Here is a 16811-nt window from a genome sequence, read left to right on the forward strand (position 1 = left end):
GGCAGATTCAAACCACTACAAATGCCGGAGGAAAGATCACAGAAGCGCTTCACAGGAGGCTCCCAAGCACTGAGGATGTCACCTAGACAGGGGACGAAACATCTGCAACACATATTCCCAGCTCGGTGAACAGAACCACAACAACGAGCACCCGAGCAACAAATCTTCTCACAAACTTTGAATAGGAAGGGTTTGGAGGGATATGGGCCGGTTGCTGGCAGGTGGGACTAGATTGGGTTGGGAAATCTGGTCGGCATGGACAGGTTGGACTGAAGGGTCTGTTTCCATGCTGTACATCTCTATGACTCTACGACCAAAGAATGAAGGGGATCTTATGTGACTGAAAGGGGAGTCTGCCAGTTCATAACCTGCAGCATCAATATTTGAATGGAACGCTGAAGGAACTAAAGTGTATTCAAACCTGGATAAGAATTAGATTTCTCAATATCACCAATTTCTTTATAATAAGACCATAAGTAGTAGGAACAGGAGTAGACTGTTCAGCCCCTTGCCCCTGCTCCACCATTTAATAGGATCGTGGCTGATCTGACACTCATGTCCACTTTCCCCATAACCTTAATTCCCTGACTGATCAAGAACCTATTTATCTCGACCTTAAATATACACAAGGACTCTGTCCCCTCAACTCTCAGTGATAAAGAGATCCAAATACTCTCAAACCTCAAAGAAAAATCCCTTCTCATCTCAGTCTTAATGCATGTCAGAACCTCAAGGGAGTTGGGGGCAGAGATGACTTAATTGGAGATGTTTGAATGCATGTAAACTTATTAATTCATTGCTCATCTTTGCTGTTTGGACACAATTTATCATGTGAAATATGTAGAGTTTTTAGGTTAAAATATTATTGTGTGTAATTAGATCTATCTTCATGATGAAGGGCTCTTGCCCGAAACATCAATTCTCCTGCTCCTCGGATGCTGCCTGACCGGCTGTGCTTTTCCTGCTTTTTGACTCTGATCTCCAGCATCTGCAGTCCTCACTTTCTCCTATATTCATGGTTAGTAAAGAAAATTCTAGCCATTTTCACAGGAACCATAATTCTGAGCAGCACTGTGAAAATTCTAGCAACCTTTACAGGAACTATCATCTAAATGGCACTGTGAAAACTACTTGGGGCTATTTGATGCTTTTGAAAATCTCTAAGTTTCAGGATCACATTTCACTCCTGAATGACAGTGAGAAAGATGAACGGCCTAGAATTGCTGCAGATATTTCAGTCAATGATGATGAGAATGCTTGTGAAATGTAACACAGGAACAAAGTAACCTGACCTGTTTTCATCACAATGAACATGGGTATGTCTTTCCCACTGCTGAATGCATGCTACTGCAGTGGGACTGATAGTTATATCCACATGGTTGTTATGCTATTGACATGATTTCCCTCCTGCCCACAACATAGTCAAAATTGTCAGAAAGCCAAAATTAATAAGTTTTTATTTATTTCACAAGAAAACTGTGAAGGAAAGTGCACCGATATTGTAACTCGATGTTAGACTGGCATTTTGTAAATTTATACATGATTCCCCGAAAGTCAACAAAGACATTGGAGGGATGTGTGTGAAAAAAGGCAGTGATTTAAGACCACGGGACAAAGACTGGTCAGAACACTGACAGGGAGGGAACTTGCATGTTTTCCTTCACTATAGTGGTGCAGTTTTTTTTATAGCTGCCTGAGAGACCAGATGGCCTCTGTTTAGAATTTCTTCCAATAATGGAACACTTCTTCAGCCTTGACCCTCCAATAAAGTGGTTGTCCCTCTGAACTGAACCTTCAATAGTGGGGCACTCTCTCAGTTGTGACCCTCTGACAGTGCATTGCTTCCTCAGTACTGACCCTCTGATAGTGCGGTTCTTGCTTCGTACTGACCCTTTAATGGTGTGGCACTCCCTCAGGATGACCCTCTGACAGTGCTTGCTCCCTTAGTACTCACCCTCCAACAATGCAGCATTTTCTCAGCACTACCTCTCTGACAGTGAAGCATTCCCTTAGAACTGACCTTCCGATAATGCAACACACCTTTATTACTGGCCTTCTGACAGTGCAACACTCCCTCACTACTGACCCTTTGACAGTGCAACTCTCCCTCAGTATATTTTAGATTTGCTGACACATTGTTTAATCAGTTAGAATTTGTAAAACTCAGATTTCTCATCCTGCAAATAACTCACTTCCAAAAGCTTGTCCATCATCGACAGAGCACAAGTCTGGAGTGTATTGGATTACTCAGAACAAAAGAATCATAGAACTGTTAATGGTACTGAAAAAGTCCATTCAGCCCATCATGTTTGCACTAGCTTTCCCAACGAGCAATGTATTGGAGTGCTGTTCTCCTTTTTTATGTAACCCTTGCATGTTATTTCTATTTAAATCACCATCTAATAGCCATATAAATGCTGTAATTAAATCTGCCTCCAGGCAGTATGGTTCCATGCCCTAACTGCTGTATGAATTAGTGTTTTCTCACATCTTATTTACTGCTTTTGCCTATCATTTTAGATCTGATTCCTGTCTCCTTCTATTTCTGAACAGGTGCATCACATTAGTGATGTTGGTTTAGGGTATCTGCCATTTGCCTGTTTCCTGTTGTTGATACCTTGGTTCCACTGTCCCACATTTTCTTAAGCTACTTTCTTTTTTTATATCCATAGAAGGTCTTGCAATTTAAGAACAATAGATCAGGCCCTTCAGCCCAACATGTCTATACCAATACATGATGCCATTCTAAACTAATCTCACCTGTCCCATGGTCTATATCCCTCAATTCCCTGCCTGTTCATGTGTCTGTCTAAATGCATCTAAAATGTTGTTAGTGTATTTGCTTTTACCATTTTCTCTGGCAGCATGTTCCAGGATTCTGCTACCCTGTGTGCAAAAGACTTGCCTCACACATCTCCTTCAAACTTTTCTCCTCTCATATTAAACCTATGCTATCCCATGTTTGACATTCCCACCGTCAACACTATCAATGCTTCTCATAATTTTATATACTTCTATCAGGTCGCTCCCATCCCCCAATGCCATACTGAAAATAATCCAAGTTTGTCCAACCGTTCCTTATTGCTAATTCACTGCAATTGAGGTAGATTGGTAGACCTCTTGGTAACATCCTGATAGACCTCTTTTGTGTCCTCTCTGAAGCCTCAACGTCCATCCTTTTAGTGTGGTGACCAGACTGCTCTAAAACCAGCCCAACTAGGGTTTGTTCAGCTGCAACATGACTTAACAGCTTTTATACTCAACGCCCCAATCAATGAAAGCAAGTGTGTCTTATGCCTTCTTTACCACCTTATCCACTTGTGTTGCTCCACTTCAGAGAGCTACAGACTTGCACCCAATATCCCTGTGTTCTCGATGCTTCTAAGGGTCCAGCCATTTGCTGTATACTTTTCTCTTGCTTTTGACTTCCCAAAATGCATCACCTCACACTTGTCCGGATTAAACTCCATGAGCCATTTCTTCACCCAGCTTTCCAACTGATCTATTTCTTGTGATATCCTTGACATCCTTCCTCACTATCTGCAACTATATTAATTTTCATGTTGTTTGTAAGCTTACTGATCAGGTCATTGATATTTTTATCCAAATCATTTATAAATTACAAACAGCCCTGATCCTTGTGGAATGCACTGGTAACAGATCTGCAGTCAGAAAAGTACCCCTCCACAAATAACTTCTGTCTTCTCTGGCCCATTTAATTTTGTATTCATTTTACCAACTCACTGTGGATCCCATGTGACTTAATTCTCTGGACTAGCCTACCATGATAGGCCTTGACAAATGGGTTTCAGTAAAGTCCATGTCGACAACATTTACTGCCCTCCCCTTATCAATTATCTTTGTCACTTCCTTTAAAAACTCAATCAAGTTTCTGAGACAAGACATAGCCATGTCATCACACAAAACCATGCTGACTACCCCAATTAGTACATTCTTTCCCCCAAAAAAGAGTAAATCCTGTCTCAATAATTTCTCTACCACTGGATATAACTTCCTGGATTGTCCCTGTTGACCTTCTTAAACAAAGAAAAGTATTGGCTGTACTTCTATCGCCTTTAGCTAAAGAGGATACAAAGATCTCTATCAAGACCTCAGCAATCTCCTTCCTTGATTCCTTCAGCATCTTGAGATAGTCCCATCAGGCCCTGGGGACTTACCTACCTTAATGTTTTGCAAGACACTCATCACCTTTTCTTCTTAATAGCAACATACAAATAATAACAACATACCTCTCCCTAATCCATGTCCTTCTCCTCAGTGAATACTAATGTGAAGTACTCATTTGATGGCACAGTGGCTCAGTGGTTAGCACTGCTGCCTCACAGTGCCAAGGACCCGGATTCAATTTCTGCCTCAGGCTACTGTCTGTGTGGAGTTTGCACATTCTCCCTGTGTCTGTGTGGGTTCCCTCCCACAATCGAAAGATGTGCAGGTCAGGTGAGTTGGCCATGCTAAATTGCCTGTAGTGTTAGATGCATTAGTTAGGGTAAATATAAGGTGGGGAGTGGGTCTGGGTGGGTTCCTCTTCGGAGGTTTGGTGTGGGCTTGTTAGGCCGAAGGGCCTGTTTCCATACTGTGGGGATTCTAATCTAATCTAAAGAACTTCACCCATTTCCTCTGACTGCACGCATAAATTCCCTCCTTTGTCCTTGAGTGGACATACCCTCTTGCCCCTGATATATGCCAAGGCCAATTTATGGCCTCCTTAAGTTTTCCTTGTCCCCTATTTAAATTTGTTACTGCTTCCTTTATATTTCTCAAGGGCCTTGTCTGTTTTCAATTTCCATAACTTACATATGCTTTCTTTTTGACTAAATTTTCAACACATTTTGTCATCCAGGGTTACCAAATCTTGTCATCCCTATCTTTCATCCTCACAGTAACAGGCTAGTCCTGAACTCTTATCAATTGGCCTTTAAAGGACTCCCACATGTCAGATGTGTATATATCCTCAAGCAACCATGCCCATTCTAATTTCTCCAGTTCCTGTCTCATACTGTTGTAATTAGCCTTCCCCCAGTTCCCAAAATATTTAAACTTTTTACCAATTTGCTTTCATAATCAATTTGCTCCCCTTCATTTCCTCTGTCTTATTTTAATCATTGCTACTGATTCCTAAAAAGTTCCCAATACTCTAGCCTACAATGAGTTGTTATTCTATATGCCTTAGTTTTTGTTTGGATACTCTCCTTGATGACCTTAATTAACCATGGTTGGTTCATCATTCTCATTCATCTTTCTGTTTAACTGGAATAATATTTTGTTAAGCATTATGAAATATCTATCACTGCTGTTAAGCTGAAAACACTGGTTTGAGACTTAGTTACTCTCCATGAAACTGAATTTGGCATTCTACCATGTTGTTATCGCTGATCCTAGAGGATCATTTACTGTGAGATCTCTTATCTATCCTTCACTACAAATTACTAGATTGAAGAGAGCCTGTTTCCAAGTAAGTTCTGCGATGTACCACTCAAAGAAACAATTTGTGATGCACTCTACAAATTTGAAAATAAAACAGAATTTGCTGGAGTGACTCAGCATTGTGGAGAGAAAGCAGAGTTTACAACTTGAAACATTAACTCTGATTTCCCTGTCCACAGATGCTGTCAGACCTGCTGAGTTTTTCCAACAATTTCTATTTTTGTTTCTGATCTCTGACATCTGCAGTTTTTTTTAGCACTCTACAAATTTGTTTTCCCTGTTACCACGGTCCATTCATTTTGTCCAGTGAAAATGCAAATTAATACCACCCAATGCAATTGTAGTGCCTTTCTCACTTGCCTACATTATTTCCCTATTTATACTTTGTCCTGTTGTGAGAAAACTCTTCACAGGTCAATAGACTCCTCCCACCTGTCACTTCTTTCCATTGTCATGCTTTATTTCCACCCAAACTAATTCTATACCATAATCTGTTGCATCTATACTATGTCTCACCACTGCACTGATACCATTCCTTATTAACAAACCTTCTCTTTTTCCCTTATGTCTATTTTTCTGAAGTTTTAATTACCTTTGATACTAAAATCCCATTCCTGTGACCACATCTCTGTTTTCGCTATCAAAACATATTCATTTATTAAACTTTATACTATCAACTTGTTTATCTTGATACAAATGCTGCATGCATTAAGTTATAAGCTTTTTCATTATCACTTATTCTGATGCTAAATTCTGTTGCATTTTTCTGGGAAATTTTCATAGAATCCCTACAGTGTGGAAACAGCAACTCACCCACCCAGACCTATTCCCCCACCTCATCTCTCTGTAAACCCGCATGTCTTATGGCTAATCAACCTAACCTATGCATTCTTGAACACCCTGGGCAATTTCGCATGGCCAATCCACCTAACCTATCCCTTGCTGTGACACTTTGATTATCATTCCCCTTTTCACTACCCTGCGCCTCTGATCTCTTCTTACTTTTTAATTTTTTAAAATTTCCCTTCTTTTGAACCACCTACCCATCCACCACCGTTGACTAATTGGTTTGAAGCCCTGTCTACAAACCTAGTTATAGGATTCACTGGAGGAGAATTCTTGACAAAGAAATTGCTTGATCTTTGTGAGACTTGCTTCAATGTCAGTGGCAAGTGCCCTTACTTTGCAACTGATAAAAGATCTGAGCCATTAGGTTCTGAAATCATAGAGTCAGCTTCTGGTTTAGTGATTAGTGTTACAAAACAGCAACAGACTTTTTAAAATTAAAAACTCTCATTGTGTCCATAAAGTAGCTCTGAAAGTGACCCCACTTTTACAGAAGACATTGATGTTTTGCTTATTGAAAAACTACTAATGGCACTAAATCATGCACTAAATCATTATTGGAGCATAGGAACTGGATTAGTAGATTGGGTCTGTTCTTATTGGGGTGAAGAAGGCCAAGAGGGGATTTAATAGAGACATATAAGATGATCAGAGGATTAGATAGGGTAGACAGTGAGAGTCTTTTTCTGAGGATGATAACGTCGGCTTGTACGAGGGGGCATAACTGCAAATTGAGGGGTGATAGATTTAAGACAGAGGTCAGAGGCAGATTCTTTACTCAGAGAGTGTAAGAGAGTAGAATGCACTGTCTGCTAATGTAGTTAACTCAGCCACATTAGGGGCATTTAACCATCCTTGGATAAGCACATGGATGATGATGGGATAGTGAAGGGAAATGGACTTAGATTAGTTCAGATCTTCTAGGAGAAAGTGAGGACTGCAGATGCTGGAGATCAGAGCTGAAAATGTGTTGCTAGAAAAGCGCAGAAGGTCAGGCAGCGTCCAAGGAGCAGGAGAATCGACATTTCGGGCATGAGCCCGTCTTCAGGAATGAGGAAAGTGTGCCAAGCAGGCTAAGATAAAAGGTAGGGAGGAGGGACTTGGGGGAGGGGCGTTGGAAATGCGATAGGTGGAAGGAGGTTAAGGTGAGGGTGATAAGATGAGGGTGATAGGCCCTATTAGGTAACATCTTCAGTGGGCCTCAGGCGAAGCATTGCTGAAAATGACATCACCAACCCAAAGAAGCCCAAGAATATAAATAGAAAGCAGAAAATGAACCTTCCAGCTCAGTGAGCAAACCTACGTCCACTTACACGGTACCCAGGAAAGACCTAAAGACAGAGCTAAGATGAGCAAGGAGGGGACATAAGAAGTTGTTGATGGATAGGATCAGGGAAAACCCTAAAGCTTTCTATTGGTATATAAGGGATAAAACAATGACTAGAATAAGATTAGGGCCAGTCAAGGACAGTAGTAAGAAGTTGTACGTGGATTCAGAGGAGAAAGGGGAAGCACTAATTGAATATTTTTCGTCAGTACTCACACTGGAAAAAGACAATGTTGTCGAGGAGAATACTGAGAAACAGGCTACTAGACAAGATAGGATTGACGTTCACAAGGAGGAGGTATCAGAAATTCTGGAAAGTGTGAAAATAGATAAATCCCCTTGGCTGGATGGGATTTATCCTAGGATTCTCTGGGAAGCCAGGGAGGAGATTGCCTGGGAGGTGGTGTAGTCCAGGTAGCTGTGGGAGTCGGTTGGTTTGTAGTAGATGTCCGTGTTGATTCGGTCGCCTGAGATGGAAATAGAAAGGTCGAGGAAGGGGAGGGAGGAGTCTGAGACGGTCCAGGTAAATTTGAGGTCGGGGTGGAAGGTGTTAGTAAAGTGGATGAACTGTTCAACCTCCTCGTGGGAGCACGAGGCAGCGCCGATACAGTCATTGATGTAGCGGAGGAAAAGGTGTGGGGTGGTGCCAGTATAGCTGCAGAAGATGGACTGTTCCACATATCCTACGAAGAGGCAGGCATAGCTGGGGCCCATGCGGGTGCCCATGGCTACTCCTTTGGTTTGGAGGAAGTGGGAGGATTGGAAAGAGAAGTTGTTCAGAGTGAGGACCAGTTCAGTCAGTCGAAGGAGGGTTACGAAGAGGCAGGCATAGCTGGGGCCTACGAAGATTAGTTCAGAGGTCGGCGCAACATCAAGGGCCGAAGGGCCTGTTCTGCATTGTATTGTTCAATGTTCGCTGTTCTAGTTCTATTCCTACTGTTTGCTTTCTGATATTTAACCAATCCTTGATCCTTTCTAGTATATTGTTGTAATCCCCTGCACACAAATTTGATTTTCTAATGTCATGTGTGGGCCAATATCAAAAGCCTCCTGAAAATCCAAACACCACCACATCAACTGGTTCTCCTTTGTTTATGCTGCAAGTAATATCCTCAAAAAACATGACTTTCCCTTTCCGAACTCCATGTTGACTCTGCCCAATTTTACTATTCTTTTCTAAAAGTTCTGTTATCACATCCATGTATACAGATTCTGACATTTTTCCTACTGCAGACATTAATCTAACAGGTCTATGGTTCCCCACTCTCCCTCTTCCTCCCTTTGTTAAAAGTGAGCTTACATTTGCCAGCTTCCAATACGCAGGAAGTTTTCTAGACATGATAGAATTATGAAAAATAACCACCAACGATCCATTGTCTCATTGCTACTTCCTTTAGCACTCTGGCATGAAGCTCATCTGGTCCATGAGATTCATCAACCATCAGTCCAGCTAATTGATTAAATACTACTGCTTTCATAATAGTCATTTCTTTTAGATCATGGGTTACACAAATCCATTGCTTGCTGAGGCTTTCTGGGATATTTTCTTCCATGAAGGCAGATTCAGAGAAATTGTTTTGTTTCTCTGCCATTGTCCTGTTTTTCACAGTACATTTTGCTCCCCTGTGACAAATCCATACTTCCCCTTGTTAATCCTTTGCTTTCATATTGTACACAGTTTAATCAGACTGATTCCTGAGATGGCAGGACTGATGTGCAAAGAGTGTCTGGGTCAGGTAAGACAGTTTAGAAGAATGAAGGGGGAGTTTCATAGAAAAATATAAATTTCTAGCAGGACTAGAAAAGGTAAACACAGGCCAGAGAATCCAGAACCAAGGGTGACAGTCAAAGGTATGGGATAGGCCAGGGGGGGGTGAGCCTGTGGAATTCTCTGCCACAGAAAGTGGTTGAGGCCAAAACATTGAATGTTTTCAAGAAGAAATTAGACACAGTTCTTAGGGCAAAAAGGGTCAAAGGGCATGGGGATACAAGGGATCAAGTTGGATAATCAGCCATGATTGTATTGTTAAAAATTACACTACATCCGGTTATAGTCCAACTGGTTTATTTGGAAACAATAGTTTTTGGAGCACTGCTCCTTCATCAGGTAGCTGTCCTGAAGTTAGTGCTTCCAAATAAACCTGTTGGACTATAACCTGGTGTTGTGTGATTTTTAACTTTGTCCACCCCATCTCCAGTGCAACACTGGCATCTCCATATCATCATTATATTGAATGGTGGAGCAAGATCAAAGGGCTAAATAGCGTCAAACTGCTGATATTTTCTATGTTTCTAACTTGGTAGAAGCCTCTGCAGTCAGTGTTTATATTCTCACTGGCTTGCATTCATATTTACTTTTCCCTTCTTAGTTTCTTCACTTCCATTGCAGGTCATAAATGCTCCATTTCTCAGGCTTGCCACTATTTCTGAAATTCGCATAAATCACTTCCTTTAATCTCACGTAATATTTAACTTCTTTCATTAACCATGGTTTGTTCCCTTTCTGTTTGGGTGTTTGTGTCTCCAAAGAATGTTTTTCTGTTGTAGATATTGTAGTGTTTCTGTAAATCATAAGCCTTGTCAAATTTTCTCAATATCGTCAGCATATGCCTCATAACTTCATCATTCCCTTCGTTCAGATTTAAGATCCCAGTTTTCAAAGAAATTATGTCACAAACAATCTTCATGAAAAATTTTATCAAGTTATGGTTACTATTTCCCAAAATTAAATAATTAACCCTCCCTCATTATGCAGTTACAAATCCAAAACAGCCCGGTTGGATTGCAGCCATAATGATTGGTTTGTAAATATAATTTCCCAGTAGCCATCTTGTTCACACTCCAGGAATTCAACCTCTACAGCATTAGTGCTGGTTTGATGTAAATTGAAGTCACCCCATTCTTACTGTATTGCCCAGGTTACATGCATCTCTAATTTTTTTCATTTATTGTCTGCGCAATATTAAATCCACAGATTGAATTAAAGAATAATAGAATCACACCGTATGGAAAGGCCCTTCAGTTCCTTGAGACTGTTCCACCAATAAACATACTTTCCCACTCTCGGCCCAAAACCTTAATGTTTTGTCTACCAAGTACTTACTACCAATGATCCAAACTTATCCAGCCTGCCTTCATCACTGGAATGTTCAATCCTGGGCAACATCCTGGTGAATCTCCTCTACACCCCATCCAGTGCAATCACATCCTTCTTATAATAACGTGATTAGAATTGCACACAGTATTCCATCTGTGGCCTAACCAAAGTCCTGTACAGCTCTAACGTGACCTCTCTGCTCTTATAATCCATGCCACAATTGACAAATGTCCCATATGTCTTTGTACTACCACATTAACCCTACTGCCTTCAGGGATCTGTGGACAAGTACCCCAAGATACTTCTCTCCCTGCGAGTTGCTAATGCTCTGCCATTCATTGAGTGCTGTGCGGAAACAGGCCATTTGGCCCAACAAGTCCACACTGACCCTCCGAAGAATATCCCACCCAGACCCATTCCCCTATCTTATTTCGCAATTTAGCATGGCCAATTCACTTAACCTGCACATCTTTGGACTATGGGAGGGAACCAGAGAAAACCCACACAGGCATCGGGAAAATGTGCAAACTCCACACAGACAGTCACCTAAGGGTGGAATTGAACCGGGATCCCAGGCACAGTGAGGCAGCAGTGTTAACCACTGAGCCACCATGCCACCCTGGGTGTGTTACTTTGTCCAAACTGCATCACCTCACAGTGATCAGGATTAACTTCCATCTGACCAATCCATTTTTATCCTCCTGTAATCTAATACTTTTTCCTCATTCTCAATCATCCAGTTAGTCATCATGTCAACCCCTCCACTTTCTCATCGACATCATTTATGAATATCACAAACAGTACGGAACCCAGCACTGATCCTCGTGGTGTGGTACTGGACGCTGGCCTCTAGTCACACAAACAACCTTCTACAGTGGTACAGGGTAGTGACCCTTTGTCTACTGCCACTAAATCAATGCTCTGATTAAGAGTTACAGACTCAAAATGTTACCTCTGCTTTCTTCCTACAGATGCTGCCAAGCCTGCTGAGTTTCGCCAGCTATTTCTGATTTTGTTTTGGTTCATTAAGTCAAGTTACCTTATCCGTATGAGTTTTTACTTTCTTTATCAGTTTCCCATATGGGATCTTGTCAAAGTCCTTGCTGAAATTTTTTAAAATTATATCAACTGCCTTACCATCATCAAAACACTTGGTCACTTCACTGGAAACTTCCACCAGATTTTTGAGACATGACCTCCCTCTGACAATGTCATGCTGACTGTCCTCAGTCAAACCTTCCTGAAGAAGGGCTTATGCCCAAAACGTCGATTCTCCTGTTCCCTGGATGCTGCCTGACCTGTTGCGCTTTTCCAGCAACACATTTTCAGCTCTGATCTCCAGCATCTGCAGCCCTCACTTTCTCTCAGTCAAACCTTGCCTCTCTAAATGGACATTAATTTTATCCTTCATTATTTTCTCTGATAATGATTTAAAAATTTGCGTCAGTGCCTCTGTAATTTTCTTGCTCGCCTCCCATAGCATCCAGACCTGAGCTTTGTCCACTTTTAAAACTGCCCAAACCATCAATACCTCCTCACTTCTTATATAAATCTAGTCAAGAACTTCAAATTCCATCTTCTCGAAATCTGTACCAGCATCATCCTCCTCCTCAGTAAAGACAGATTTGAAGTGCTGATTTAACACTTTACCAATATCCTGCTGCTTCATGTATAGATTGCCCCTTGGTCCACAGTAGACTTTCCCCTCTTTCCTTTGATAAACTTGTGGAATAAATTGAGATCGTCTTTAATCTTCACAGCTCACATCTTTTCATGCGCTCTCTTTGCTCTCCTAATTGTGTTCATGAGCACCACTGACACACAACTCCCACCAATGTTTGCTTCCCCTCGCTGTTTCTTAGTTTCACTCAAACCATGTCCACATCTTTATACTAAGGTTTTCTGTTACTCATGTACTGATATCATGCCTTGCTTTCAGGAAAGGCAATGGCTTGGTGGTGTTATTGATGGACTTATAATCCAGCAAGTCTGGGTTCAAATCCCACCACAGAAAATTATGGAAAATGTATTCATTAAGAAATCTAGAATTAAAAGCTAAATGACGACAATGATTTCAAAAACCCATCTAATACATTTAATATCCTTTAGAGAAGGAAATCTGCCATTCTTATCTACGCTGGCTTACGTGTGGCTTCAGACTCTCAACAAGGCTCTTCACTGCGCTCTGAAATGGCTCTGAAAAGCTTCTCAGTTGTATTCAAGGGCACCTAGGGATGGGTCAGCTAACAATGTACCATGAGTGAATTTAAAAAAGGAGCGCTATCCCATCTCTTTACATTTTACCTACCCCGCTCCAGATGTAGAATTTCCTTGAATATTCAGTTTCTAATCTTGATTACTGTAGAGCTATGCCTGTGTGATAATTAAATCAACTCCATCTTCTTCCATTTGTGCACATTAATCATCAATCTTATTCAGATAGAGTGTCATTAATTTAACTTTTGATCCTATTTTACGATTGCCATTTGCTTCATCTGTCTTTTATTTTTGCTTGCTGCTCTTCTACTCGTTACTAGTTTTCCTTCACTTGGATCAGAGTTTCCTGCCAATCTAATTTCAATCCTCCCCCACAGCACTGGCACACCTCCCTGTGTAAACATCATTCCCAATTCTCCCTCATTGCAACCCAGAATTCTGACAAAAATAACATATATTTTCAAAATTCCCTGTTCCAAACAATATTTGACACACACTTTCACTTTAAAAGTGTAACTTGAAAGGGGTCTTTCATTTAAAATTGTTCTTTTTCACACACAATTGTATCTTGGGAATGAGAAATAAAAAAACGGGGAGACAGTGGCCTAGTCACTACTAGACTATTAATCCAGATATCCCAGTAATGTTCTGGAGTCCCTAGTTCAAATCCTACCGTGGCACATGGTGGAATTGTGATTCAGTTAAAATTCTGGAATTAAGATGGCCATGAAACTCTTGTCAATTATCAGAAAAACCCATCTGGTTCACTAATGTTCTTTAGGGAAGGAAACAACATCCCTTTCTGGACTGGCCTACATGTGACCCCAGACCAAAGCAATGTGGTTCACTCTCACCTGCCCTCTGGGCAATTAATGATGAGCAATAAATGCTGACCTAGCCAGTGATGTCCACACACCATGAATGAATAAAAAGAAATTAAGATCATTGGGATATTTCAGAGGTTTCTATTATAGACCATGAATAGTCTGAAGTCTTCTTTGAACAGCAATTGTTAATGTAAAAATAAAGTTGACTTTATTGCTGTGGTCAGTGTGAGTCTTAGTACAAACAATTTATGATGCTTGCTTATTTAAATCATTGGTTAACTATTAGTAGATCGGCTTCAATCCAGTTATACAAAAACAGGAACAGGTATAGGCCACTTGGCTCCTTGAGCCTCCTCTGCCATTTACCAAGTTCATGGCTAATCTAAATAATTTACATTTCTTCCTACTCCCAATAACTTTTCAAAATGCAATGTTTGTATTGCCCACAATGAGTGTTTCCCTTTATTCACAGCATGTTATTTCCTCCAGTTAATTGATTAAATATAATTTCCCTTTCACAAAACCATGTTGACTCGCCTGATTACCTTGAACTTTTTGAAGTGCCCTAATATGATGTTTTTAGTAATAGCTGTGAACATTCTCCCAATTACAGATGTGAAGTTAACTGGCCTGTAGTTTCCTGATTTCTGTCTCCATCCCTTCTTGAATAAAGTTGTATGTCACTGTCACTGTTTTACAATCTAATACAACCTTACCTGATGCTAGAAAAGTTTGGAAAATTAAAACTGACTCATCCATTATCCCACAAGCCATTTCTTTTAAGATCCAAGGCTGAAGTGCATCAGAATCAAGACTTGGCAGCACACACCTCCAATAATTCGCTCAGGGCTTCTTCCCTGGTGACAGTCATTTTGTTGAGTTTCTCCCTCCCTTCCATCTCCTGATTACAGCTGATTCACTGCAACTTTGTCAAATTGTGTTTCACTCATTCGCTTTTTCTGTACATTATTTGCAGGTCAGAGAATGGCTTTGTTTAAATTGTCAGATGCAAAGAGCCCTTGGCATAGATATGACATCCGTACCCAGTTCCAAGCCACAACCTCTCCAGCCCAAGCAGCAGGGTGTGACTTCCTCTGCTCCACAAGCAGCCAAACAGGCTCCAGCACAGCAACCAGCTCCCAAACCTGAACAGGCCAAGTCATTATCACACTCTGGATCCAGAAAGCAGCCTGTCCTGACCAAGCAGCAATCAATGGTTGCTTCGCCTCCACTAAAGGCCAAGCAACCGTCACATGGGCCTCGGGACCCACAGCCAAAGCAGCAGGCATCCCAGAAACCCCAACCAGCGAAACCATCTCAGCAGCTGTTGGGTCAAAAGAAACAGCAAGACCTGAACAAACCCCCTCAGCAACTCAATTCCACTGCACAAGGAGCAGAAAGGAAGCAACCCTCTCAGAGTCCCCAAGTTCAGCAAAAAGACGCCAAGCCAGTGAGCCAAGACCAGCAGCTCGCTAAAAAGCAGGAGGACTCTGACATTAGCACACAACAACAACTGCAGAAAAAGGACAATTCAGTGCCAGGGACAGAACTTGACACTGGGGTAAAGGATCAAAAGCAGGATGTGTCTCAACAGAAACAATCAGTGCAGGTTCAGAAGCCAGTCGATAAAACACAGCCCCCGAGCATTAGCACTGCTGGCCCTGAAGTGTCCAAACAGCCTGTTCCGAAAGGGGAATCCAAGGCTGCTCCTTCAAAGGAAGAACAAGCAAAGCTGGCTCAGAAACCACCAGCTGCTAAAGTTGTGCCATCACAGATTCCGGCAACTCCAAAAGCTCAGAAACCCCCAGAACAGTCACGGCGTTTCAGTCTCAACTTGGGAGGTTCTGCACAACCGCCACCATTTCAGCCGTCAACTCCTCCAGAGACTGTCACTGGAAAACTCTTTGGGTTTGGGGCATCCCTCTTCAGCCAAGCATCAACTTTGATATCTGCAGCACCTCAGCAACAGGACCAACATGGTCACACTGCAAAGCAACCCCCTCAGACAGCCTGTAAGGACAGCAGTGTTCCCCAGCCATCCCCCAAACGGGACATTGGTAAAAAAGAAACTAAATCTTCAGCAGCAGTGGATACTTTTGAACAGAAAGCTGTTGGGGCAGCCCAGACAAACACAACAGACCATGCAATCATAAAGAAAGCAGCAGGGGTGAAAGAAAGTAAACCTGGAGCAGAAATGGTTAAACCAACAACCAAACCCTTGGAGACCGGAAAAACTGCTCCACCTAAGAGCACTTGCCCTCTTTGTAAAACTGATTTGAATATTGGTTCTGAGGCTCCTCCCAACTTCAATACCTGTACTGAATGCAAGGCAGTTGTGTGCAATCTCTGTGGATTTAATCCAATGCCACATTTGACAGAGGTAGGAAATTAACACATACAATATTTTACTTCTAAAAATAAATATTATCGTTGGCACTTGAATTCATATTTTGGACATTTCATACTTATTGCTGTGATAATCTTTTTCATAGTGAGACTGTTTCACATTTATATCCAATGTTTATATCATTTCCTTAGGTGCAGTTTTGGCAGGTTGTCGTACTGTAGAAACTGAAATATGTCTCTTTAGACTAGTCACTTTTACCGTAACAGCATGTTATTGCTGATTGGATTAGTAAGTGCCATCTAGTATAGAATTTCACCCCATTACAGTAATACCATTGTGATATCACAAAATGTTAATTTAATAATAACCATTCCATAATGAGGGAAGCTGCCAAGCAGATTATTGAAATTATATTATCAGAAGATGTATTTCTGATAATATTCTACCCACTATCGATCATAGATTAATCAAAAAACTGAAATTATGCAGACTATATAATGTTTATGTTTTCAGCATTAGCGCACTTTGGAATAATGATTGTTTCTGAGATGGTTTTATGATAATAATGTGCTTAAAATGTTTCTGATAAAACTTCTGCAAGTACTGTTTGAGGTACTGTGTTCTTAAACTCCTTGAGGATGAGTAATTTAAAACTCTATGGTCTGTTTAAAATCTCCAAATGCATTCGAATTTTGCGTGCTTTGT

At 41.2% G+C, this 16811-nt stretch overlaps 1 protein-coding gene across 1 annotated transcript in view; it reads left to right on the forward strand.

Annotated features, from left to right (window-relative positions):
• The window catches only part of pcloa (piccolo presynaptic cytomatrix protein a), a 568528-nt gene that overhangs the window by 15490 nt on the left and 536227 nt on the right, over positions 1-16811 (forward strand). Inside the window, exons 2-3 of the mRNA XM_043713231.1 lie at positions 9297-9354; positions 14736-16139. Coding sequence (XP_043569166.1) covers positions 9297-9354; positions 14736-16139 — 1462 coding nt within the window. The remainder of the gene's footprint in view (positions 1-9296; positions 9355-14735; positions 16140-16811) is intronic.

This window comes from Chiloscyllium plagiosum, chromosome 23 (genome assembly GCF_004010195.1).
Source record: "Chiloscyllium plagiosum isolate BGI_BamShark_2017 chromosome 23, ASM401019v2, whole genome shotgun sequence".
Taxonomy (NCBI): domain Eukaryota; kingdom Metazoa; phylum Chordata; class Chondrichthyes; order Orectolobiformes; family Hemiscylliidae; genus Chiloscyllium; species Chiloscyllium plagiosum.